The 26,213-nt window shown below is 41.4% G+C and overlaps 1 protein-coding gene across 3 annotated transcripts in view; it reads right to left on the bottom strand.

Moving 5' to 3' along the window:
• Window positions 1-26,213, bottom strand: part of C18H12orf42 (chromosome 18 C12orf42 homolog) — a 150,437-nt gene that overhangs the window by 33,254 nt on the left and 90,970 nt on the right. For 2 of the 3 annotated variants that reach the window (XM_042263359.2, XM_076554569.1), the window contains 2 exons: window positions 25,583-25,805; window positions 22,455-22,566 (listed from right to left, as the gene is read on the bottom strand). In XM_042263359.2, the coding sequence (XP_042119293.1) occupies window positions 22,455-22,566; window positions 25,583-25,687 (217 nt within the window). In that variant the 5' untranslated portion in view covers window positions 25,688-25,805. The remainder of the gene's footprint in view (window positions 1-22,454; window positions 22,567-25,582; window positions 25,806-26,213) is intronic. The other variant, XM_042263361.2, reaches the window with a different exon arrangement.

Genomic DNA, 26,213 nt, shown 5'->3' with positions numbered 1-26,213 from the left:
CAAATCATCAAATCTGTTTAGTCCCAGAGATGACAGGAACTTTTGAGTTTAAGGAATAAACACTGATTTGGAACTGGGCATAATGGTTCATACCTGTAATCTCAGCACTCCAGAGGCTGAGGTAAGAGGGTCACTATGAGCCAGTCTGGGCTACAAAGTAAGTTCCAGGTCAACATGGGCTGATAAAATTGCCCTTAACAGAAGTACTTCTGTGGCACAGCTAGAAATAGCATTCTCCACGTTATCCCTAAATTGTGTTAGGCTGGTTGGAAACTGGTCAAAGCTATAGACAAGAAATGTACTCAAGGAGAAGCCCAAGAAAAAGTGTAAAGTCAACTAGAAATTAAGAAGTAACCACCTACAAAAGTGATCTTTTCTCGGTGTTAACTGGGTAGGAGTCCCTTTTCACACAGCTGAAGCTTATCCCTGTCTGGCAGGTTAGCAAGCCCATTTGGAGGAATAAGGACAAGAAATAAGGACCCTGGTCAGGAACATTTTAGAAAGTCTGGTGGACAGAGGATTTGAATCTGAGATATGGCTTATCACATGGATATCTCTCTAGCTGGACAAGCTCAGAATCTCCACACACTCCAGCACCTTCACACCAGCCCATGCATCCCCACACACTCTAACACCTTCACACCAGTCACTCCCACAATCTGCACACACCCTTCACACCAGTCACCCTCATGATGTGCACACACCCTAGCTCCTCCATGCCAGTCTGAATTAATATTCTTCCCTTTCTTCTCCGTGCTCACTAATGAATGGCTAAGTGGCTGCCTTGTTTACATCATTCTCTACACGTTCCTCTGCAAAGCTCTATTCTATTGAGGTGATAGTCAGGGTCAAATCTATGGAGGATGGCCAGGGCCCTTTTATCCATGGGAAATAAGCTGGGGTAAGGTCTCTCTTAACAAATTATATCTTTACTTGGAATTACTGACTTGCTCTGAAATTCTCCTTCATACAAATAGCCATGGTCAGGGTTAAAATATTACCTCCTGCAGGTCTCCATTGAGAAGCATTCATTTTAGATGGAAGGAGATGTATTTATATTCCTTAACCAACACTGCATACCTTCTCTATTCCCAGCCTCATCCTCACACTCATGGAGACCAAGTCTTCCAGAGTAAACCCCCCTTCACATCCCAAGTCTCTCTGTACCATCCACCCACTCCTTTTCTGTCCTCTTTCCATTTTTAAGATTCAACTAACCTCATGTGACCTCCATGGACACTTGTCACAGGACAGTGTGTGTGTATTCATTCATGTCCATCTTTCCATTGGGAATGTTGGCCTCTTCTGCCATACCTATAAATAACTCCTCTTTAAGCTGTAATAATCTGTTATCTCATCTTTTTCTTTCCCTTTACCATGAAACATGCAGAAGGATGGGACAGTAATCCAATACAGTGGCCGCCAGCTTGTGGTAGGTAATGAACATATGAAATAGGCAGCCAGGACAGGGAACTGCCGTAGTAACAATTCCACTATGGCCTTTTGTCCTGAAGATGCTCTCTTGCCTGATTTTACTCTCTCTCTCTCTCTCTCTCTCTCTCTCTCTCTCTCTCTCTCTCTCTCCCTCTCTCTCCTCCCTCTCTCTCTCTCTCTCTCTCCCTGGTGTATCTGTCTGTCATCATAATGACATACAGAAAAGCACATTTTCATGAAAAACAACCTAGAATATTTCTAGGAAATAATTGTCTATATTTCATCATTTTACTCATTTTAACACCACAAATGAGTTGTGGTGCTATTATTTCTAGCAAATAATTGTCTATATTTCATCATTTTACTCATTTTAACACCACAAATAGATTAGACTTGGAAGATTTTCTGTTACTTAACTTTCACAGTTGAAACAACTCAAGACAAGTGTATTTGTGTTTTGGCTCTTTAAGGCAGGACAACATACTAATAAACACACATTATTGAGCAAATTCAAGTATGTGCCTCAAGTAACTCTAAGAAGATTATGATAAGATGTAAAAGACTATGACTTTAGAGTTTCAAGAGATAAACCAAAAGTATCTTCTGCATTTAACAAATCAAATCATTGGTGTGCAATAAAATTCACTCGGTTGTGATTCATAGAAACCAGGGCAGGTGTCTTAAAAGCTGTTAGGAACTATCTAGAATGCAACAGAGAAAGCAAATGGACCTAGAAAGATGACGGAAGTTGAGCTCTTGAAGACTGTCTGGCTTGCAGCCTTGGGAGAGTTTCCAGCCATGGAAGAGCTCAGAAGAACCTTGGCAGACTCTCAAGACTCCTGGAGTTGAGGAGAAAGGGAGTGTGCCTGTGAAGATTAGCATGTGCATTGTTCTCAGGGAAGTATGCTGGGAACAGACAGCTGAGGAAAGCTGCAAAGCCTCCCAAACTAGAAAACCTCAGAGAAACTAAAACTCAAGTAGGTAAAGACATAAACAATGATGATGGGAGCCATGCTAGGGAGATGGCTCCATCCAGGAAATGCCTGAGGCATGATTATGAGGACCCAAGCTAGAGCCCCACAACCCATAGAGAAAAGGCAGGTGTAGTGGCCTCTACTTGCAAATCCAGCACTGAGGAGGTAGAGACAGTCAGATCCCTGAAACTTACTGGCCAGTTAGCTTAGCCTCCTTGGTGGTTCCAGACCAATTAGAAAACCTGTTTCAAAAAAAAAAAAATGGGTCCTAAGGAATAAACTCTCAGAGTTGTTCCCTGGTCTCCACACACATGCTCATGCATCTGTACATATGTGCGCGCACACACACACACACACACACACACACACACACACACAAAGTCATATACATACAAGACAAATACCAAAGTTCTATGAAATATGTAATAGCAAGACAACTCTATCCAGGATTGTCAGGGAAATTACAAATGAAGAGAAGACAGAAAAAAGATGACAATTTAGATGTCCTTCAGTCAGTGGCTAATGGCTGAGCACAAAATGGAATGTAACTCAACAATACAAAGGGTTGGACTATTGATTTGAGTAAGAAGTTGGATGATTCTCAAAACGCAGGATGAAATAAGCCATTCACGGAAGGTCACAGACTGTGTGGTTCTATTTGTACGACATTCTTAAAAAGACTAAAACTACAATGACAAAAACCTGATCAAAGAGGTGAGTAGAAAATGGAGGATACATGAGAGGTTTCACCAGGAGCTGTTCTGTACCCTGGTTACAGGGATGGGTTCAGGGATATGCCTGGGTGTTAAACTCAGAACTGTATGCCAACAAAGTCAATGTTATTAGTTGACAGTTAAAAACAAAATTAAAAGATGGTGTCAGGAAAAAAAATATAAAACAAAATCAAGAGTAGGAGACAGTAATTGCAAATATGCAATACTTGATAAAGAATTCATTTCCACAATGAAGAACCGTCAAAACTCAACAATAAGAAAAAAATAAACATTCACGAAGGAAGATATGTGGATATCAAATTAGCATGTGAAAAGATTCTCTACATTACTGTCATCAATATGCAAATTAAAACCACCTGCTCTGACTATGGCACTCTTCAATAGAAGGAAAATGAAAACATATATCCACATAAAGACTTGGAAAACAAATGACAACCTCAGCTTCATTTGTCATAGCCCAAATGGAGACAACGCAAGTGTCCCTAAACAAGGGAATTAGTAAACACATTGTGGATGCCATTCAGTGGAATGGTGAATAGTTCAAGAAGTAATGAACTTTGGATACAAAAACCAAAAAAGCAACAAGTACCTCTCACCCCCTGACAAAGGACAATGGATTATATCATTCTACTGTTTTAAAATTCTGGAAAATGGGAAGTGATCTGTGACATAAAATAGAGCCACCAGTGAATGCTTAGAAAGCTTTTCTAATTGCTGTGATAAAACACCATGACCAAAAGCAACTTGTAGGAAAGAGCATTTGTTTGGTCATACTGTTCCAGAGGGATAAGTGTCCATCACTGCTTAGAGGCATGAAAGCAGGCAGGTATGGTAACTGGTGCAGCAGTTGGGAGCTCATATTTTCAATAACAAACACAAAGCAGAGATAGCATACTGGAGATGGCACAAGCCTTTGAAACCTTAATGCCAACTACCAGTGGCATACTTCCTTGGGCAAGGCCACACATGCTAACCCTACCAAAACAATGTCACTAACCAAAGACCAAGTATTTAAACATGCAAGTCTATGGGGAAGATTCTAACTCAAGCCACCATATATTCTGTTCCCTGGTTCTCATAGGCTTGTGACCATACCATAATGCAAAGTACAGCTTTAAAATTCCAACTCTAAAATTCTCCACAGTCATCCAGTAGTAACACTGCCTAAAAGCCCAAAGTCTCTTCTGTGATCCAAGACAATCTCTTAATTGTATATATTACTGTTCCAAAAGAGAGGGATGGGACCATAACAAGAAAGTATTGCACCAAGGCAAGACGTAAACCCAGGAGGAAAAACATCAAATTCTGTGGTGTCAAAGAGCTTAGATAGCCCCACTCTACCAACTTTGCTGACTGAACCATTCATCTCTTTCTTAGGCTGGTTCATCTTCCTGCATGCAGGTCTCCCTGGCAGACATATCATGACTCTCCAATATCCTGACGTCTCCAACACAACCAGGTTTTACTTTCAGTTTTCAGGCAACTTCCTCTCAGAGCTTCTTTCCCTTCATGTAGGGATTACCCTGCCACACAGTGCATGGCCACAGAGGCTCTCTGAAACAACAGAGGAGGGTTCTGGAGCCCCTTTATTCTTATACCCTTCAGGAATCTAAAATTAGCACCATGTGGAAAGCACTGCCAAGTTCAGCTACCAGCTTGGTGTGAGCCTTGGCTCCCTTAAATCGCATTTACAACAGCTTTTGTTCATTGTTGTGTTATAGGGCAGAAAAGGCCTCTTAGCATGGATTGGGTTTGCTCTATGCCAGTGCAGATTGGGCCTCACAGGTCTTGACCACAGTGTTAAGTTCTTGGTGATCTTTTCTCTTTAACCTCTATATTTGTATTTCTTTCCACTTCACTCATTTTTTTCATTATAAACCTCAACACCAGTCATTAATAATAATCATACCACAAATTTAATATTATGCTATACTGAAATTACCTCTATCAAAGAAATTAGTTCATTACTTTTCAATTTAACTCAGGCAAGTTCCTAGGACAAGGGCAGAAAGCAGCCAGAGTGTTTGTTGTAGAATATTTTAAAGTGTATCACTTTTGTTTATGTTGTATTTGTTTAACTCTGTGAAGCTGTGTTACTGTGCCTGTCTAAAATGCCTGATGGTCTAATAAAGATCAGAATGGCCTATAGCAAGGCAGGAGACAGGATAGGTGGGGATGGTAGGCAGAGAGTATATATAGAAGGAGAAAACTGGGATGAGAGATCTAGGAGCAGCCAGAGAAGGAGGAGAACTTCAAGGACCAGCCACCCAGACACACAACAAACCACAGAGTAAGAGTAAGATGCAGAAGTAAGAAAAGAGGAAAAGCCCAGAGGTAAAAAGTAGATGGGATAAGTTAAGTTAAGGAAAACTGACTAGAAACAAAGCAAGCTGGGCATTCATAATTAAGAATAAGACTCCATGGGTGATTTATTTGGGAACTGGGTGGTGGGCCCCCCAAAAAGCAAAACAACAAATATTTGTCAAAATATCACAGGAATGGCCTCTAGACCAGTTACTAATATTGTTCCCCTGTAAAATCTCTTAATCTGAGCTTCAATATTACACATGCCTTTCAGCACTGTCTATCAGTCTGCTCCTGGGATTGGCCAATTAAACTGTATTTACAGTGTTCAACCACTTTTCTTGTCCAGTGTTTCAAAGTCTCACATTCCTCCAGAAAACACGGTTAGGCTTGTCACAGCAATGTCCCATTCCTTGGTACCAACTTATATACTACTTTTCTATTGCTACAATAAAATACCATGACCAGAAGCAACTTATAGAAAGAAGAGTTCATTTGAGATTATAGTTCAAGAGGAATAAAGTATCAGTCACAACTTGGAAACATGACAGCTGGAAGAGCAAGCTGAGAGCACACATCTTCAACAGCAAGTATGAAGCAGAGAGAGTTTACTAGGAATGTAACAAGGCTTTCAAAACCTCAAAGCCTACCCCCAGTGATATCCTTCCTCCACCAAGGCCACACCTCCTCAACCTACCCAACTTACCACCAACAGGGTACCAAATACTCCAACATCTGAGCCCATGGGAACCATTCTCATTCAAACTGCCACAGATATGTAATCAATATTACATATAATAGCATCAACTTTACTTGTCTACTTCCCTGTCTATGAGATGCTCGTCTAGGTAACAACATATTGTTCTTGAGTATATTCTGAGGGCATTTAGAGAAAAGAGTAGTGTTAGGATCAATAGATTAAAGAAGCCATGGAATGGAATCATCCTATTCCTAATTTGTTGAGGACAAAATAAGAAAAATATGAAAAGGGGGAGGGGAGAGGCCAGTTTGCTCTCTCTGCTTAAGCTGGGCCAGTTGCCATCTCCTGCCTTAGGACGTTGAAGTCCCTGTTTCTTCGGCTGTCTGTAACTTATACCAGTGGCCTCTTCCACCCTGTGGGCTTCAGTCATCAGCTGGGAGCTACATCACTGGATTCTTCGGCTCTCATGCTTTCAGACTCTGAAATCACACCATTGGCTTTCCTGCTTCTATAGCTTGAAAGTGGCTTATTTTGGGGGCACCCTGCTCTCTATAACCATGGACGCCATCCCCATAACAAATCTCCTGGAATTCATTGGTAGTAGTTAGGTAAATAAATAACAGACAGTGGAGACATGCCTACACCAAGGTGACTGATTTGCAGTCACACCTGTATGGCCAGAGATCTTCCAGGTACTTAAGAGTACTAAGTTGGAAACCACTGACACATGAAGAACCAGAAGGACCATCAGACACTACTCAACATACTTGAAAGACTCCTCAATCTAATATAATTCTCTAACATATAAAGGTTTGTTCAGATTTTGAGTGATTTTTCTTTTAGACCTTATCTCTTATCACATTCAATCTGGAATAAGTTATTTCAAGAGACATAGACAGAGATCAATGCTTTATTGAATCTCAAGATAGAATATACTAAAAGAAATGAATAGATAAGTCAACTATCTATTGAGTACCTACTGTGGACCAGGCACTATACTAATTATTCTATTTATAAATTCTCACCCAATCTGCCCTAATGTGATATTATTGCTCCATAATATAAAGGAAGAAGCTTATGCTAAGTTAATCAGAAAGATTGTAAATTTTACATACAACAACTCTTTTCCATTTCAAAAAAAAATCCAGACTGAAAGATTATATGCATTTTCCATGTCTGTGTAGAAACAAGCCCACACTTAAATTCCATAATGGACACTACAAAATGGAGATATGCCTGGAGAGCATTAGATTAGAATGATGACAAGAGTTTCTGAGGTCCCACACTGATAGGAAAGCCTCATTGTCTTGTCACCATGGTTTCTGCTCTTCTTCCAGATGTCAAAGAGAAAATAACCAGACAAGAGCTGGGGCAGATTTGGATGAGTTTGAGAATTCTGCATCCTCCTACTGTCTGAAACTTACACTATGCAGTTCTAGGGAACTGTCAGGCACGTCTCACCACTCAGAACACAAAATAAGAACGTTTAAATGTACAAGAATGGTAACCTAAATCCAAATGGAATCATCCATTCTCAAAATATCAGTGTGTTACACTAATGCAATTTCACAAAACAAACTCCAGAGTTCACACAAAAAAAACAAATCTCTTCTTCACCAAGAACCCTATCAATGACCACCCCCATGCTGTCTTCCCATAAGAAATGGGGATTTTAATATCTCCTTTTCATTTGTAATACATGCATTTAAATCACAAAATTAATTCCTTTTGATTGACTTCTCTTTACTCTGATAAAAAATAACTCAATGTAGCAAAACCAAAACAATGCTGTAAAAGGGAAAACTAGCTAAACGTTTTCTATGTCAAACAGAATATTTACGAAAGTCATCATGTGATCGAGTGTTCTGAAAAGATGCCATGCAGTTAGCCAAGATTTGCTTTCTGACACGTATTTGAAAGGTATTTCAGAAGCCCAAGTTTTTGGTAATGCTAAAATTGAAATGTGGGGGGAAAGCTTGTCCTCCTCCAAGGCTATTAGTTTTAACAACACAAATTTATTAAATTGACACCATCATAAATGCTAACAATTACTAATATTCACTGCACCCAGAAGGAAAGGTGTGGTGGTAATCTAATTGTACTGAAATGTGATTTTGATTGTATGTTAATAAATAAAGTTGTCCAGGGTCAGAGCTATTAGAGCCATAGACAGAGTGTGGCGGTGGTGGCACACGCCTTTAATCCCATAGATCTCTATGTGTTCAGGGATACAGCCAGCATTGGAGACATATGCCTTTAAGACCTAGGGGGCTGTACATTCAGACAGTGACGAGGCAGTCACGTGTTTGGGTTTACAACCAATGAGAGGGCAGAATGACTGGAAAATCGACTTACAGACAGGAAGTAGCTCTCTTTCGGGAAGCTGGGACACCGCAGGCAGAAGGGTGAGATTTTAGCTCTGAGCTCTGACCTCTCGGCTTTCTCTTTTACATTGTTTCTGTGTTTCTTATTTAATAAGATGGTTGGTTACATCAATAGAAAGGTTTTTGGTTTTTTTTGTTGTTGTTGTTTGGTTGGTTGGTTGGTTTTTGGTTTTTCAAGACAGGGTTTCTCTGTATAGTTTTGGTGCCTGTCCTGCATCTTGCTCTGTAGACCAGGCTGGCCTCAAACTCACAGAGATCCTCCTGACTCTTCCTCCCAAGTGCTGGGAATAAAGACATGCACCACCACCACCACCACCACCACCGGCCTAGAAGGAAAGATTTTTATCCTTTTCATCTTTAAATAAAATTAAGAAACAGTAGATAATCTCAAGCATGTTATCCAGCATCACTTTAAGTGACAACATTAGGGGAAAGCCGAGGGCCCTCCAAAATTTGTACAAACTGGGTCCTTTCCAGCTGTCTTCATCCTCATTCAAAAGCAAGGATAAAAGAGGACGCTTGGATCAGGACAGAGAATTCCAGACAGGTGTGGTGGCTCACACCTGCTATGCTAGCAGCACTTGGAAAACCAAGGCAGGGAGAGTTCAGGGTCGAAGCCAGTTTGAGCTACATACTGAGAGCCTGAAAGGACTCCAGGGCTGAGATGCAGGTCAGTGGCACAGCACTTACAAAGCACAAACAAGGTCCTAGGTTCAATCCCCAGCACCATCTCCAGAACCTCAAGCACAGAGGTAAAGAAGAGTGCCGTTCACGCTTCCCAGAGATGCATTATAGTACAAAGGTAGCAGATGAGGTGGCGGTGATGGTGGCCAGAGAAAGATGTCTACTGAACTCTGGACATCTTCACGCACAACTGAATATGAAAGTTCTACGAAAAAGCTGAGAAGGGAGGGCACAAGTAGCTAAGAAGGCCCATATGCTCCCTTCCCCCGCTTACAAAGCTTTCATGCTTTAGTCTTCTAATCTGTAACTGTATTCTATCACTGCTTTTCTACCTGAACATTCCTCTGAGAGAGTGTAATCCACCTACAACCTGTATGTACTATTCAGCCCACACACCTCCCTGATCCAGATGGTGGAATAAGCCCTCAGCCTCATTAGCTCCATCAAACCGTTTTTGGAGGAATCTGAACTGGAGGCATGGGGACCAAATCAACCAGACCAATCAAGCTCTGGTAAGCCTCAAGGACACTGCACATCGTGGGCTGTGCATGGCAGGCCATGCAAATGGGAAAGAGGAAGGTCTACAGAGAGCTAAGAGTGAGGCAGGTGTAGAGAGGGGCAGAGAACAACCTTAGACAGAAAGAATGAAAAGGACAATAAATATCACAACAGCTTACAGGGAAGGAGATGAACCTGGGAGAACAGACGTAGGTCCTGCTTTAGGGCTGGTAAATCATCTAACTTCACCACGCTGAGTTAGTGTGACCTCAATCACTAGCCTTGCTCTCCTTGACTTCCACTTCACATGTACAGCCAGAGCATTAAGAGCACTCCTCCCAAGGATTTTAGGAGAAATACATAAAACACGCTTGTGAAGAAGCAGTTTAATAAAGCTATCAATATGAAAGATGTAAGAACTATTAGTGCACAATAATTAGAAATGTAACATTAATATAGATGTTCTATGCTATAAAATGGGAATGACTATGGACCTTCCTTCATAGGGACTAAATGAGTTAATACACACAGAGTCTTCAAGGAGTATCCAGCACATAGTGAAAGCTCGGTAAACCTTCCAGCAATACCACCACTGCTGATGATGTCATCATCACTTACCACTGTCTCCATCATCATTAGCCCAGCACCATGCAGGACCCGGCAGCACTTTTAATAATTACCACTTTCAAAGATTAAACCATTATTCATAAAATGATGGAATGATATTTCCCTCTGTGCAGGAGTTTGTGACTTTTGCATTCTGTATTAGGGCCATTTTTGCTAATGAACCTATTCATTATGAAGCAGGGGCAATACTTTACTTCAATATAGCTCTTTGGTTCTACAGAGGCAAGTCATCCATGAAAGGAATAAGTAAATGAAAGCAATCTAAATGTTCCCCAAGGGGGAAACACATAATTCAATGATAGCAAAGTCAAGTAGGTATAAAATTGTTGAGCTATTAATATAATATATATAAAGATTTATTGAACTGCATTGTGAAGCTGAATAGAAAGATAAACAATTATCTATAAAACATTAAGATTGTACACATTGGGGGGCTGGAGAGTTGGCTCAGTTGTTAAGAGCACGTGTTGATCTTGCAGAGGACCCAGGTTCAATTCTCAGCACCCACATGATAGCTAACAACTGTCTGTAACACCAGTCATGGGGCAGGGGTGTAGTGGGTAGCCATTCCAGCTTTGACCTGGAAGTTGCAACCCCCATTGAGGCTTCCGTAATGGTCACGCCTACAAGGCGGGGCTGAGAGAGGATGCTGAAGACCTGAGAACTGGATGCATGGGCTCTCTTGGTTCCTGGACCCTGGACGCTGGAAGTAGAATGAGCATTCTCCAGAGAACACCGCCAGACTGCGCTACGCCTTTCCCAGACCCTGCAACCTACCTATCCCTTCACTTGTAAGTTACCCCACAAAATAAACCTCCCTTTTAACTACATGGAGTAGCCTTAATAATTTCACCAATACAGGGGCTGGGAGGGGGTTGTTTAACACCCTCTTCTGGCCTCCATCAGTACTGCATGCATGTGGTTTGCAGACATGCATGCAGGTAAAGCAACCATACACACACAACAGTTGACAATCTTAGGAAATATTGTATATACTTTAGGACTGCAACTATATAATAGCTGAGTATATACGGAGTCTTTAAAAACATCAATGAGCCGGGTGGTGGTGGCGCAAACCTTTAATCCCAGCACTCCGGAGACAGAGGCAGGTGGATCTCTGTGAGTTCAAGGCTAGCCTGGTCTCCAAAGTGAGTTCCAGGAAAGGCACAAAGCTACACAGAGAAACCCTGTCTTGAAAAAAAAAAAATCGATGAGTTTTATTTTGAGTTATATTCATTCATGTGTGTGCGCGCACATGTTTGCATGTGGAGTCAGAGGACAACTTTGTGAAGTGGATTCTCTCTTTCTATCGTGTGTGTCCCAGGGATAGAATTCAGGCCACTAGACTCAGTGGCGAGTGCCTTCACCTACTGGACCCTCTCCCGGGCTCATGATGATGAATTTCATCAAGTTAGGCAGATGGCAGGATCTCTGATTCCATTGACCATGCTTTGTATAGTTAATTGAATAGAAATAACTGCCTGGTGCACTATTAATTTGAATCTACCAGTCAATGTTAAGCACTAGAAAGTACACACACACACACACACACACACACACACACACACACACACACATCATTTTTCTTTCCAGACAGAGTAAACCAATAATAATCCTTTCACAGTTTTAACTGTAAACAACCTCCCTTGACTATACATCATTAAATATTATGTTAGAATTGGTTAAAGCCTAAATCTTTAAATAAATAATGCCCACATTAGTCTTTTCTGGCTCATATCTATGCCAGGCTATAGCATCTTGAAATAAAGCAAGTCATAGGTAATTAAAAAGACATTTGGTTCTGCTCTGGAATACTCAGTGTGGCTTCCTGGAACTCCTGCAGAAAGCATATGCTTCCAGTGACCTAGTGATCCCAGGATGAACTCCCCAGTAGGCTCCCTCTCTATGCCCAGGCTCTCAAAGCTAACGGTCTTGTCAAGTCTATTAGAACGTTAGATTTTTATCTTAACACAGCTAGAGGTTAAAGCAAAAACTAGTTCCTGTGGTATTGATAAATAAAGATAAGTTTCAAACAATAGAAAACAAAAAATGCATTTTGCTAATGTGCACCGTCGTATCCTGTCTTAATGATGCAGAAGGGGGAGAATGAATTCATTGTTACAGAATCAACTGATGAGAAACACAGAGCAACTTGATGGGCAGCCCCTCCCAGAGCCAGCCTCACAGCTCCACTAAGGGTCTTTTTAATAGTCTGCAGTAAAGCATCAATGTGGCAAAAATTCCTGAAATCTAGCAGGATGCAGAGAAAGTTTACTGTTGGAAAAGCAGCATGAATGTCTAGCCATCATTTCTGGGTTTAACTTCTTCCTTCTTCCTAAAATCAAAGTCTGAGAGAAACCCTAGACCATGCTTGAAAAGGCGTTTATTAAAAATTAGTTCTGTCTTGGTCTGTTTCCTATTGTTACAACTGACTAGCAGAAATTGGATAATTCATTTAAAATGTTTACTCAAGATTATGACAAATGAGATAAATACATGCAAATAGTGGAGCAGAGTCAGTGATACTATTTAATTTTCAGTTAATATCATCTAACATTAGTATTGCTTTTTCTTAACCTTCAACGTTCAAAGAAATTGCAGTCCACCAGATACAGTCTAAAGATACTGCTTTGTGTGAAATGTTTTCAGTAGTGTGCATTGGCCAACAATGTAGTAACAGTGTTTTGCTATTAATATCACACAGAATAACAAATTCACTTCATACTAGAAAGTATACTCTAGGAGCAGCTGAACCATGGTAAATATTTAAATATCACTTGATTTTTTTTCCAAATACTACCTGTTACAATATACGTTCTGTTAAGCAAACTAGTTCATCTGACATTGGTAAATATGAGGTGATTTTAGTATAATGTGATAGTTTGAAAACTGTTTTTTTTCATATGTAATTTTTCTCACTATCTTAATGTCTGAACCACCTCTAAGAGAAGTGTGTCAAGAAACAGGCACAGGCAAGGCTTATTCTGAAGGATTCTGGTGGTCCACTAAGTAATACCAAGAATTCACCAAAACTTCTGCACTACAAAATGAACAAGTTTTTCTCCAGCCTACAGAATAGGAGAAAATACTTTATACCTATATGACTGACTGAGGATTCATATCCAGAACATACAAAGAACTCAAAAAAATAAAGAATAAATGGACTAATGAAACAAATAGAAAATTTTCGGAAGTACAAATGGCCAATAAAATTATGAAAATGTCCGACATCCTTAGAAATCAGGGAAACACGAATTAAAACTACATTGAGATTCCATTCCGCCCCTGTGAAAATGGCTATAACCAAGAAAATAAGTGACAATAAATGCAGGTAAGGATGTGGAGAAAAGAGAGATTTATACAGTAATGGTAGGAGTATAAATTGGCCCAGAAAGTATAGAGGTTAGTCTGGCAGTCCCTCAAAACAACTTAAAACAGAACTGCCATGTGACTCAACTCTACCACTCCTGGGTATATACTGAAGGGCTCGAAGGTAACATATCACAGATACCACACGCCATGCAAAACTATTCACACTAGCCAAGTCATGGGATCAAACTAAAACTCAATCAGAAAGTGAATGGAGAAGGAAAATGCATACATGCCCAATAGAGTTTTATTCAGCCATTAAAAAAAAGGAATGAAATTATTTCATTTGCTGGGAAATGGATATGGACATCCCATTAATTGAAATAAGTCAGATACTCACATTTTATATTATAATACCAAAATTAACATGAGATCTTGGAGGACAAGAAAGGGGGTGTTATTGTTTAACAATAATTTGTTTCTATGCCAAGTTGGACAGGAATCGAAGTGTCTGGGTTAACTAACTACTTGTTAGCTCAACACAGCCCTGGATAATTTGAAGGCATCTCAACTAAGGAATGGCTCAGATCAGACTGTCTGGTGGCCACACCTTAAGCAATGATTGGTGTGGGAGGATCCCTCCTACTGTGGGTGGTTCCACCTCTGGAGGATCTCCTGCTTTGGCTGGTGTACTATAGCCTCAAGGATGAAAAGACCTAATAATAAAATAAAGGAAACCCTTTGCTCCCCAAGTTGGTTTTGGTCAGTGTCTTTTTACAGCAAACTAGAGCAGATACCTTGGGTGGTTTTAAGCCACCCAATGTGGGTGATGAGAATTGAACTCTGGTCTTCTGCAAAAGCAGTGAGGGCCCTTGGCTACTGAGCCATATCTCCAGACCCCTGGGTGTTTCTCAAATCTTAAAACTTTCAATTTCATACATAGAAGTAGACATTTAAGAGAAATTACATTAGATATAGAGACTATTATAGCGGATGAATGGATTGATGTTATTCACTGTTCTTAAATAAAGCATGTCAACATATGGGCTGCTCTTTCGATCTACACTGGTAGATACCTAGCAGGGCTTATAAATCCTATACTAGATACTCCTTTGCTGATAAACCATGCACCGTGATTGCTCTATTGCTACAGAAGTTCAAGAGAAGTGTGTCTGCCTGGCTCCACAAGAAGGCAAAAGAATCTTATGTTTAGATGTCACTGTGGGCGCAAATGTCACGCCCTAGATGAGGCTGCACTCTGTCACACTATTGATCCTGGCATGTATGGCTGTCACATTATGCTTACAGAACTTGACTCGTCACAATTGTTTTGATCTCTCAGACAGCTCAGAAATTGAGGAACCACACTTTTAGACAGAAGGAAAGAACAATGTGACGAATGTATGGTATTAATTGTCACTGTAATTGATGGGTGAAAGACAATTGAACCTTACAAAAGGCCAAAAAAAGGTCAGATGCAAAATAGTGCATATTTTATCTTGCTTGTTGTTCTAGAATCTTATCGACCCACAAGTATACATACATGTATCTGTGTGTATTCCTATATGTACCCTTCTTATTTGAAAGTAGAAGGGAGGGGACACAGAGCAGGAGGATGAAAGGGAGAGGTATTAATGACAGAAAAGAGGGGGAGCTGAATACGGCCAAAGCACAGGGTACACGTTAGGTTTCAAACTTGGGACAAACGGCTGAGGTGCCTACTTAACATATCAACGCAGTCCTGGCCACCAGTTCTTCCTGCACCCCTTCATCACTACTCTGCTACAGGGTCCTCCTGACTGGCATACTCTACCTGCTCCCCTAAACTTCTCCAGCTTGGGGGCTCGGCTGCTCTTCTCTATACAATCCAAGCATTCTGGGCACCCGCTCTCTCTGTACCTTTGGCCTCCTGTCTGCTGCACCTGGTTCCCCTCTCTCCCCCCCTCCCCCTCCCCCTCTACCACGTGGCCCAGCTCAGTCCACTCACGTCCACTCTGGACCCTCCCAGACGTCTCTTTCTCTGACTATGCTCTGCCATGTGTATATATAATAAACCTCCTCCTCCACCACCACACCTAGGAGCAGTTTTGTCCTTTCATTTATTTCTTTTCCATTCAATATATTTGAAAGAACTTTTCTTTTTTATATGTATAAAGAGAAAGTAAATATGACTTATTCAGAAGAACACATCAGCTTACAAGGAATAGAATTGTGGAACATACCCACCCAACATCATATCCTTTTCTACTCAGGTCCATCTGTATGTCTTCCAAAGATAACTGGAAATCTCCCAGATATTTATACCTTCAAACTTTGGGTGCCTGAGTCCTCCAAGTGTCCCCTTACATTTAACCCCTCAGAGGTTTTTCGAGTATATACTGTACTGATTTTTAATAACCATTCACCTTCCTTTATAACAGTACCAGTCCTTTTGTTAAGACTGACACTATTTTCACAGTATTTCAGGGTTGCCTGTGTCATGAGTGATCAGCCCCCCAACGTGATTTCTTTCAGAAAGCCCTAGTTGTATAATCATAGACATAGGTGATTTCTGAGCCTAGCCAGAGCCCTGTCCCTGTCATAGAGCAGAGGATATTCAGTGTTTGAACCGTGGCTGGATAAGTGATATGGTACAGCAATGCTCATCAGTACCTCTCCAAGCCTAGGACTTTCCTCCCCAGAACTTGGATTTTGCTCCCCTTGGACAGTTGTTGTCTTGTTCTCTAACCATTTCTCTGAACTGGAATAGGAAATTATCGTGGTTTCTATTCTCTAGCCATGGGACCTCATTTCTTTAAAGAAAGGACAATGTGTTAGGAAACATTAAAGCACAGGCTCAAAGCTTTACATAATTCTCAAGGACACAGTGAGCCAAGCTTAAACAAATGAGCTGTAGGCCAGAAAGATCACTAACTGGTGAAGCACCCGTCTACATTGTCTCAACTCTGACCCAGTGAGATACTGACTGGCCTGACTCACTATTTTATCAAAAAAAAAAAAAAAAATGGAGGAGATAATAGTACAACTTCCCCATAGGGTTTCTATGAGTATCAAAATGATAGTTAGCACCTAATTGTGTTCAGTGAGTGTTGTTTAAACAAAAACTGTCTTTCTGATCCTGCCCTAGAGAATACAGAGGTGTTGAGTTTATGAAAGGGAAACATTAAACATAGTCAAGGCAAGCACACTAGCCAAGCCCTTCCCTACCTCTCCTCAGGGCAGATGCCTTTCATTCATTTGGCCTGGCCTCGGTTCTTATTTGCAATGTAAAGAACTCCAATGTGCTGCTTTTCACTCAGCAAAACGACACAGAACATAAGCCCCCAAAGACATCCTAAATAATCCACAAGTCGCAGCGGTTAGTTACCATGCAGCCCAAACAAGCGTTCTGCACACTAGGAAATGCGGAGTCCATCTTCCGGAGGAGTGGACCTCCAGGCCAACTGCCATGTAACTCACAAAGTGCTGTTCCTTTTGTTCGCCCAGCTTCACGGAATTCAAAAACAGAGTTTGCGGGGGGGGGGGGGGGGGGGTGAGCACAAAGGCCAGGAGGCAGGAGTGAGTGAAGGCGAGTGTGTGTTATTAATCCGTGTGATTAATCCAGCATGCTAAGGAAGACCGCAGAATCCAAACCTGCGTGGTTTTGATCCACATGGATTAGAAAACATTGCTGGCCTCCCTTGCCGGTGCCTCCTTCGCTTTGTGCTTGAGTTTCATTCTTCAGAGTCTGGCCGGCACAAAGAGCAGAGAGCATTCACAAGGGGACCCAGCGGCACAAGCACTTTGACAAATGTTTTTCTCCCTCCCTTTCTGGGACACACTTCCTGAATTTCCCAAGAACTAAGCCCTGGGTTTGTATTTGCATCATTTCCTCCCCAAAGCGGAGCAACTGGAAGCGTTCCCCCAGATGCAGATGTCTGTCAACCCATGAAAAGTAGTTTTATACCAAGAGGTGAGGTGTCAAAGCCAACCCCAAGCTCTGTAGCGAGAAAGCGGTGAGAAGGATACAGACATATTCCAGATCCTGGTGGGAAGCACCCCTTTGGAGTGAGCACTCCCACGAGCCCCCACCAGAATCTGAGCATGTTCTCACAAGCTCGTGGGAGTGGAATGGGGCTCTCAGTTGTGCCAAAGAAAGAGCAAGAAATCTTCAAGAACGAGACAAGGGCAGCAAAAGAGGCAGGGCCAGGTGGTACCCTCTTCCATCGGTTACAAAGTGATTCTGACGTATGGGTCAAGATACGTGACAAGCTAAGATAGGAAGCAAAATGGCAGGACAAAACTGGGGCTTCTCTGCGAAATCAATGTGGTCGTTAGAGATCACCAAGATTTATAAGACTTGTAGAGAATGAATTCTACTGAGACCCTCCTGAGTGCTATGTCGGCAGAATGGCGACTCTGACAGGAAACCCAAAAATCTTCCCCAAACCTCTAGATTCATGGGTCGTGCCTGGCTATGAGCTCTAGGAAAAATTAGGGCTCCAGGTTAACAAGGTCCCAGCTCTCCTTCCCCCTTTCCTCTCCCTGTCTTCCCATTCTCTCCACACTCTGCTTCCTCACCCTACTGCACAGACAGAGGTCAACAGCTGGGACAGTGCCTCTCAAGTGACATTCTGTGGTCACCAGGTCAACATCAATAGATAGAGCTCATCAGAAAGCTGTGTGCTTTGGTGATCTCCTTTTGGAGTAACTTTATACTTTCCTGCACCTGTAAGACTTTATCCATATATTTTTCTTAGGGCTGCCCCCAGTGCCCAATATGGAGCTTGACATAGAGCAAGCACTTACTGTGCGCTACTGAACTACATCACAGGAATCCATCTCAGCCAGAGACCATGGCCTTTAGATGAATTCCCCATCTCCCTCCTGAAGATGTGTTTATCTGTGTAACTCCCACTGGAATTCTGAATGTTGGAGAACACATGATCTGTGGCAGAGAGAGATTATCAATGTAATAACAGTCGTCACGTTGATCTCTACGAGTATGGTTTGTGCTCATGTCTGTGTATGTCTCTGTGTGCATGTGTGCACACACTTGAGTGTATTATTATCAGCATTTGTATCTATTTGTATCTCCTTCTCCACCTCCGCCCACTTACATCCTCACAGCCATTGCATCCCTCTGGTTCAGTTCCTGGTCCAGGTAGGCATACAAACCACAAGGTGATGATCTCTTAAAGTAGGTGGGAAGAGGAACATCTTTGGCTGTGACTTCAGTGCTGCCATGCAATTTAGGACAAAATCCAAAACTCTTCCATGTGACTGACAAAGCTCCCAAGCCCTCAGCACCATTTACTTTTCACTTCAATTCACACACCACCTTCCTTCTCCAGAATGAATGCCAATTTTCTTAACCACCATATATTATTAAGTAGCTCCTAGTCTGCTATATTCCCTCCAGTGCACTAATTAATCTGTTTTTCATTTTTCTTGAAGTTATCTTTCAAGTTTTTGAAAAATTGTATAGAAGCTTCTTTAATATTTACTGAAATAAAATTTGCATAGTGTATAATTCACTGATTAGTGTCCCCGCTATATGCCTCATCAAACATACAGGTCTGTAATCATTTTCACAATTAATATTTAAACTAACATTCCAGTCAACTCAACAAAGCCTCTCATTAAAAAAAAAAACACATTATTTATCTGGTAGCTGGATAAACCGTGGTAAATCCATGCATCAACACTAACACCATAGGTCTGAAATGCATTATACTGAATGAAGGAAGTTAGATTTAGGAAATTTCATGTCAAATAATTCTATTGATATGAGAGCCTAGAAATGAGAGAACTATGAAGATATTAAATAGCCTGTTGGCTGTCAGAGTCTGCAGTTGTGCAGGGATTACAAAGATACATAAGAAAATTCCCTACTATTTTTCTTCATAGCTTTTATTGTTATCTACTGTAACCTTGATAATTTATTTACTTATCAATTTTTACCTTACTTAAAGGCACATTTCAAGAGGACAGGGACCGTACCTGTCTTTTTCCTGTATATATTTCAAAAAAGGTAGCCTGATGCCAGTGACCTGAAGACTGTTCAATCATCCCTTATTGGGTAAAGTGATGGTAGTGTAAACGCTCTCCCACATCAGCCTTTGATCTCAGCCCTCATCTTTAATCCATGCTCATGGCCCGTGAACGAAAACTACCTCCTACACGTCGCCTCTGGTTATTCCTTTCCTCTAATTTCATAAACACACCATTCCCTGTCATCTTTTTACCTGACGACTATAACAGCTCCAAGAGTAGTTTTCTTGCATTCAGACTTGCCTTTCAATCTGTCTTTAACTGCTACTAGAGACAAGTGAATCACATCACATCCCTGTCTTAAAGAAAAAGGCGATGATTCCCCCTTCCCTGTCAGCCAGCCTTACTGTGGATCTTCCCTCTTTCAAGTGTCCAGTTCAGATCCCCATCCTGATACAGAACCCAGAACCAAACGCTGTTCATTTGTCCTAAGGGTAACATAAACCAAGTATGTGCCTCAGCTCTAGAGAGTCCCTGATGACTACCCTCACCCACTGGTGTCCCTAGTCATCGCTTACATCAAGACGTCAGGTCACCAAATTTAAGAAGAATATTAAAGCACTTAGAGCCATCAGTGGAAGTCACATGACTTTAAAGCAGGGCATTTCTCCAACAGTTACAACCATAGCCTTAGCTCTAAAGAGCCTCATGCACTGGATTTTGAAATCCTACATGTTTCAGATAGATACAGTCACCATTTCTGGTCATCCTTTATATTTTGAGAAGAATTAAGATGTTGGCATTTACTTTTATTGACTTACACCAATTGCCTGAAACCGAGTAAATGCTTAATGGGATCTTTGTATAATACTAGCAAGAGTGGGGAAAATCCACTTTAATATATGCTACCAAATCCCTGAAATATGAAATCCATATTACCATTGTCTTTTAGTGTCCAAAGGGGACTAGTTCCTGGACTCCTTGTTCATTGGCACCAAAACTTGAGGTTGTCCATGTACCTTATATAAGAAGGCACAGTACTTGTAAATAACCTACGGGCTTCCCATGCAGTTTAAATCATCTCTGGATTACTGCCAATACCTGATAACAATACATGTGCTATGTAAATATTTGTTATATAATTTAATATAATGACAAGACTGAAAAGTCTGCATATGTTTAGAATAGAGGTACTTTATCATAGCCATAAATACATTTTGAGCTGCAGTTGGTTCAACCTATAGATATAAAGCCTTGGAAAAAGATCTCATCAAAATTATACAATCCAGAACATTGACACCATCATAAAACCCTGATATCCAAGTATATATAAGAAACTAATGAAGAACCAGACTGACTCCATGTTAGGCTTATTATAGGTAAAGACAAACTAGGTTTGTTCCTGTTTATGAAAAACCTCTGATTTTAAAGGAGTGTGCTATTCCCCACCTGTAACCTTAACTACAAATGGTTCTGTACTGCCTGTTCCAGGAATGGCAACAGTGTCTTTGTTTCAAAAGGTTATATGACCACTTATGACTACCTTGGTATGACCACCTGTTACTTATGACTACCTGTCATGACCACCTGTTGTGATTGCCTTGTTTGAACCCCTGTCATGTTCTGCTCCTGTAACCCCACCTTTTTTCCCCCATTTAGAAACCCTTTACCCCTGAGCTCTATGAAATCCTTGTCTTCCTCATATCCAGTGCTGACCTCTTGAACCCCATCTTGGGTGGAGGCAGCCCATGTACACAAATTAAAAGGCTTGCTTTAATTAATTGCTGGTTTTAATTAATTTAGCCATGATGATTTGGTCTTGCTTCTCACATCTTTGGAATTAACACTCTATGGGTATATTGCTTAAGCAAGTGAACAAATGAAAACTTTCTAACGTTCAAAATTGATAAAATAACAGAACACAAATCAAAGCACAACCATCACCTGCGTCATCGATCATCATAAAACTATTGCTTTCTCTTAGATAATAAATTGGTCCTATGACTCATTTCCCTTTCAAGTCATGGAAATACTCCTCAAAACAAAGTTTATCAATAGTCCCCAGTGGCATAACAATCTGCAGTGGAAGAACACAGTAGATGAGAACACAACTATACATCTCATTGGCCTCGTCAAAAAATTATATTCCTGTAAAAAAACTTGTCCCCCATCAATTTAGTTTGGAAAACCATCCCCAGCCCTGCCTCTCTTTCTCTTTATCTCTCCGTCCCCACTCTAAACACACACACTTGGTACAATTTAGGTACAGTTTCCACTGCGGCCCACCTAACATGCTTCATTTTACCAGGCACTTGAGACCCAAATTTGGCCAATCAAAATCATCAGACATAATGTAAAGTTATGTATATATGTAAAGGAAGAAATGGGGTCTTACTTTGGTTTGCTTCCTTTTGGATTTTGAAACAGGGTCTCACTATGTAGTCCTGGGTGGTCTAGAACTCACTATATAGAACAGATTGGCCTCAAACTCAAGGAGATCTGCCTGCCTCTGCCTCAAGCTTTTCCTTTTGAGATCATCAACTCTAAGAATAATGCATACCTCTGGCTATAATTTTCTACCCTTTTTGAAAACGAAAGCAACAATTAAATAAAGCCAGTAATATCAGTGGGATAAAACCCTAGTAATGTCCATGGATCCATGGATCCAGCCAAGACTTGAGCCAACCTCCCCCTGGATTTGCAGACTTCACAAACCAATGAAGGACCTCTTTCATCACCAGGTTGGAAGGCACTAAAGAGTGAAAGCTTATGATTTTTGCCTGTATACTCTATAGTTTCTTTGGAAACCATGAATTTCTCTGGGCTCATTTACCTGGAAATGGTAGAAAATTTAATCTGTCCATTTTATGTGATGCAGAAAAATTCTTCATGTGAGTCACAAACCTGGAGCAGGGCGAGGGTGTTTTTTCACCACGAGGGCTAGACTGTGAGGCAAAAGAGAAAAATAAACCAAACAATGTTACTTCTGTGACTCCACAAACAGGGGCCCCCCACCTACAGCCCTTACCTCACTAAATGAGTCACCTTGGAACAGCACTTTTGTCTCTTTATTCTTGAAAAGTTATAATCCTGAAAACAACTACAATTGACTCCCACTGCCCATAGCACACACACATTGTGTGTTTCATTAAAGGGATTAGTGAACACTTCCTGGGCATGCAGGAAGTGTTTTTTTACTCAGTTTCACCATGTGCCACAAACGGTTCATGAAACTGACATTTTAGTGAAGGGTGACATACATTGAACAATAGATATCAAATGGAGATTTTTTGATGTTGACACCAAGATGAAAACTAGGTAAGGTTAAAAGTAATGGGGAAACGTTAAGAGCAACACTCTTCATTTTTAATTTTTTTTAATTATCTGCATATTTGGAGGGGTATGTGTACATCAGTGCGGTTCCTTCAGAGGGCATCAAATCCACCGGAGCTGGAGCGACTGACAGTTGTGAGCCACTCTATGTGGGTGCTGGGAACCAAACTCATGTCCTTTGTAACAACGGTAACTGCCTTTAACCGTCGATCCATCTCCCCATCGCCGCCCCCCACACACACACACACTCTCTCTCTCTAATTTATATACAGAAATAAGATACAGCTTCTCAGATGGGAGTACTTTAGAATTAGACTCACGGGCAAAGGCGGTAGGTAGTATGTGGTGACCTAGAGAAGGGTCACTACAAACACAGGGAGTGTCTAGCAGACCAGAGGGTAGAGCTGTGGAAAGGAGGAAGCAGTCAGAAGGCAGGAGAGGGGATGTTCAGGTCAGCTGCTGTGACCTTGAAGCAATCAACAAAATTTGAGAGGGGAAATAGCAACAGATATTGAATGAATAACAATGAATTAAGTAACCAAAAGGACGATTTCACCTGATTATAGTGAGAAGCAGTTTATTAAATGTTTTGTCAGTACCAATTGTCCATCAATGTTTATATGCCATTTTCATTGTTTGGATATGATTGAACATTATATCATTGCTTAGATACTGAATACCATTGTATGTATAACACTTTCAATATTGAAGACAGTATCTATCTCAAAGTAGAACTCCTAACAGTGGGAGCAGGGCTGTCCCTAACGCTTCGGCTGGCTTTTGGGAATCTGTTCTTCATACTGGTTCCCTTGCCCAGCCTCAATACAAGAGATGGTGCTTAGTCTCACTGCAACTTGATATGCCATGCTTTGCTGATACCCAGGAGAGGCCTGCCCCTTTCTGAACAGAAACAGAGGAGGAGTGGATGGCAGGGCTGTGAGGGGGTGAAGAGGGGAGATGGGGGAGAAAGTGGGAGGAGAGGAGGGAGGGGAAACCGGTCAGGATGTGAAATAAATAAATTTAATTGATAGAAAAAAAAGGAAAAATATTAACTAAGCCCTTTCTTCCCCTTAAGTCATCTTTGACCAGAGTGTTCTGTACCAGCCACAGAAATGAAGCTGGAACAATGTCCAGTTAGATCCCTCCATTCCTCTCTGCAGGAACCCGGACAAGCTGTCGTCTCTGCTCCTCGGTTTCTATTTTTTTTTCTAGGGCTTCCTTCCCTGCAATCGTTATCCTTACTTTAAAATGGAATGCTAAGTAACCCTCCAAGGCTGCAGAAGTAGCTGTTGTAAGGAAGTCCCAAATCTGTTCTTCCCAAACCCACATCATGTAGCCTCCTTTTCTTAGTGCGGGCACATCCAGCCACACAAACGCACAAAGCCGGGCAGGTGACCCTGGCCTGTTTCTCTCTTGCTCTCCTGATCTGCTCAACTTTGAATCTCGCCTCTCAAGATCCTCAGACCCATTCACTCCCCCACAGTCCTTTAGTAACCATGAGCTTGTTTGCCTTCATAAAATTATCCTTTTCATATTCTTTTTTCTGAAAGAAAACCCTAAATAAGGTACACTCTTCACTGTGTTTTAAACAGCTGTCTATAACTGTCGTTTTTAAAAATCATCTGGAGAATATATATTTTACAATACAAATTCTGATGCAAAATGCCTATGGCAGAGTTCAGGAGTATATAGTGATTAAAAAAGAAATCTCCCCAGGCAATTGATGCAGATAACAAATAACTTCTATTAGAACACCACACCGGGCTGACTCAGTAGCACCACCCAGAAGCCTATTACACCAGGAGGTTCTCTCAATGAACCTACATCTACTCAATCAGGATCCGCATCAGCACAGTTTCCAGCGGATTAAAGACCTAGACGACATTTTGATGTAAAGGATTTAATGCTTTCTGCGGGCAAGGAAGCTGGTCGTGAAGCAGACTCCCTCCTCTTCCTCTGCCCGCAGACCAGAGGACTCTCTCCTCTGCAATCTACACATGACAAACTACGGAAAGCTGAGGCATCAAAAGCGAATGCAGTCCATGCCCCTCGCCTTATTCACCCAGTGCCTTAGCATAGCTCCTGCTACAGGAGACATGAGGATTTATTGGTCTATGTTGGATTGAACTGAATAGAATTGATGTTTCAGAACACACATTGAAGTGCACTGTTACATTCAGAGTGTGTGTTTCATGGAGTTGGGATTGAACTGGAATGATGGAGAAGAGGCTGCCAGCGTCATGAGACAAATGGACCTCATCCTTAAAGAAGGGACGGCTCACTACTGGGCAGGGACAGCTCTCCATGAAGACCCATTGCAATCACTTGGTTCAGTACCTGACCTGGGCACGAGCTCTGTATTTTAAAGCCCCCACTTTTTTTTTTTTTTTTTTTTTTTTTTTTTTTTTTTTTTTTTTAGGGAAGCGCAAACTTTCACCACCAAGATACAAGAACAGTCAATATTGATCTTGACAAATGGCGCACCTCATGCCACAGGCCGCTCGAGCGTCTGCTCGGCACAGCAGCCTTCCTCCCCTTTGTCAGGAAATAATGCCAAGTGGCCTCGTGCACTATCAGCTGCAGATCACAAATATTGAAAAGAAATAAATTTCGCTGAATGAAAAGCACCTTTCTTTGTCTTCCAGCCCTCTCTCCTCCCAGGTCGTGTTGATTTTGGGGCTGTGCACACTCCCAGCACCTGTACTTTTCAATTGTTTGTTTGCCAAAGCCCATTGTGGTTTTCTTTCTTGGCTGGAGGATCCATTCTAAGTACAGTAGCCAATGAAATCCTATTTTCTTTCTCCCTTGGCATTATGGAAGGGACGCAGCAGCTTTGGGCCACCTACAGCAACTGTAATTAGAGGACACAGGAGGACAGAATGAGAAACTGGAGCTCCTGTACCTGGACTTCTCCCTTAGGATCATGGGAAATGCATCACCCCTGCAGACCAAAGGCAAAAACAGGGATTTCTACAACAGCCTTATTGTTGGGTGGAGGTTTTAACATCATTAAAGGGGATGCTTTTTAACTTGTGTTGCGGAAATCTGCAACCATTCTTTAACTGAGAATTGAGACCTAAACAATAACAACATAAGAAGTAATCTTGCAATGTGTGTGCTACAACCTGAATAACCACAGAGGTCGAGTACCTGCTGTGGGAGTGGGGAGGGGGGGATCTCTAAAGCAAAGGGCAATAGGCTACATAATGCTTTGGGGAGATAAAAGGGAAGCTAGGAGGAGTAAATGGGGAGGAGAGAA

The sequence above is a fragment of the Peromyscus maniculatus genome, chromosome 18, assembly GCF_049852395.1.
Source record: "Peromyscus maniculatus bairdii isolate BWxNUB_F1_BW_parent chromosome 18, HU_Pman_BW_mat_3.1, whole genome shotgun sequence".
NCBI classification, from domain to species: domain Eukaryota; kingdom Metazoa; phylum Chordata; class Mammalia; order Rodentia; family Cricetidae; genus Peromyscus; species Peromyscus maniculatus.
This window is presented reverse-complemented; position numbering and strand designations above follow the sequence as displayed.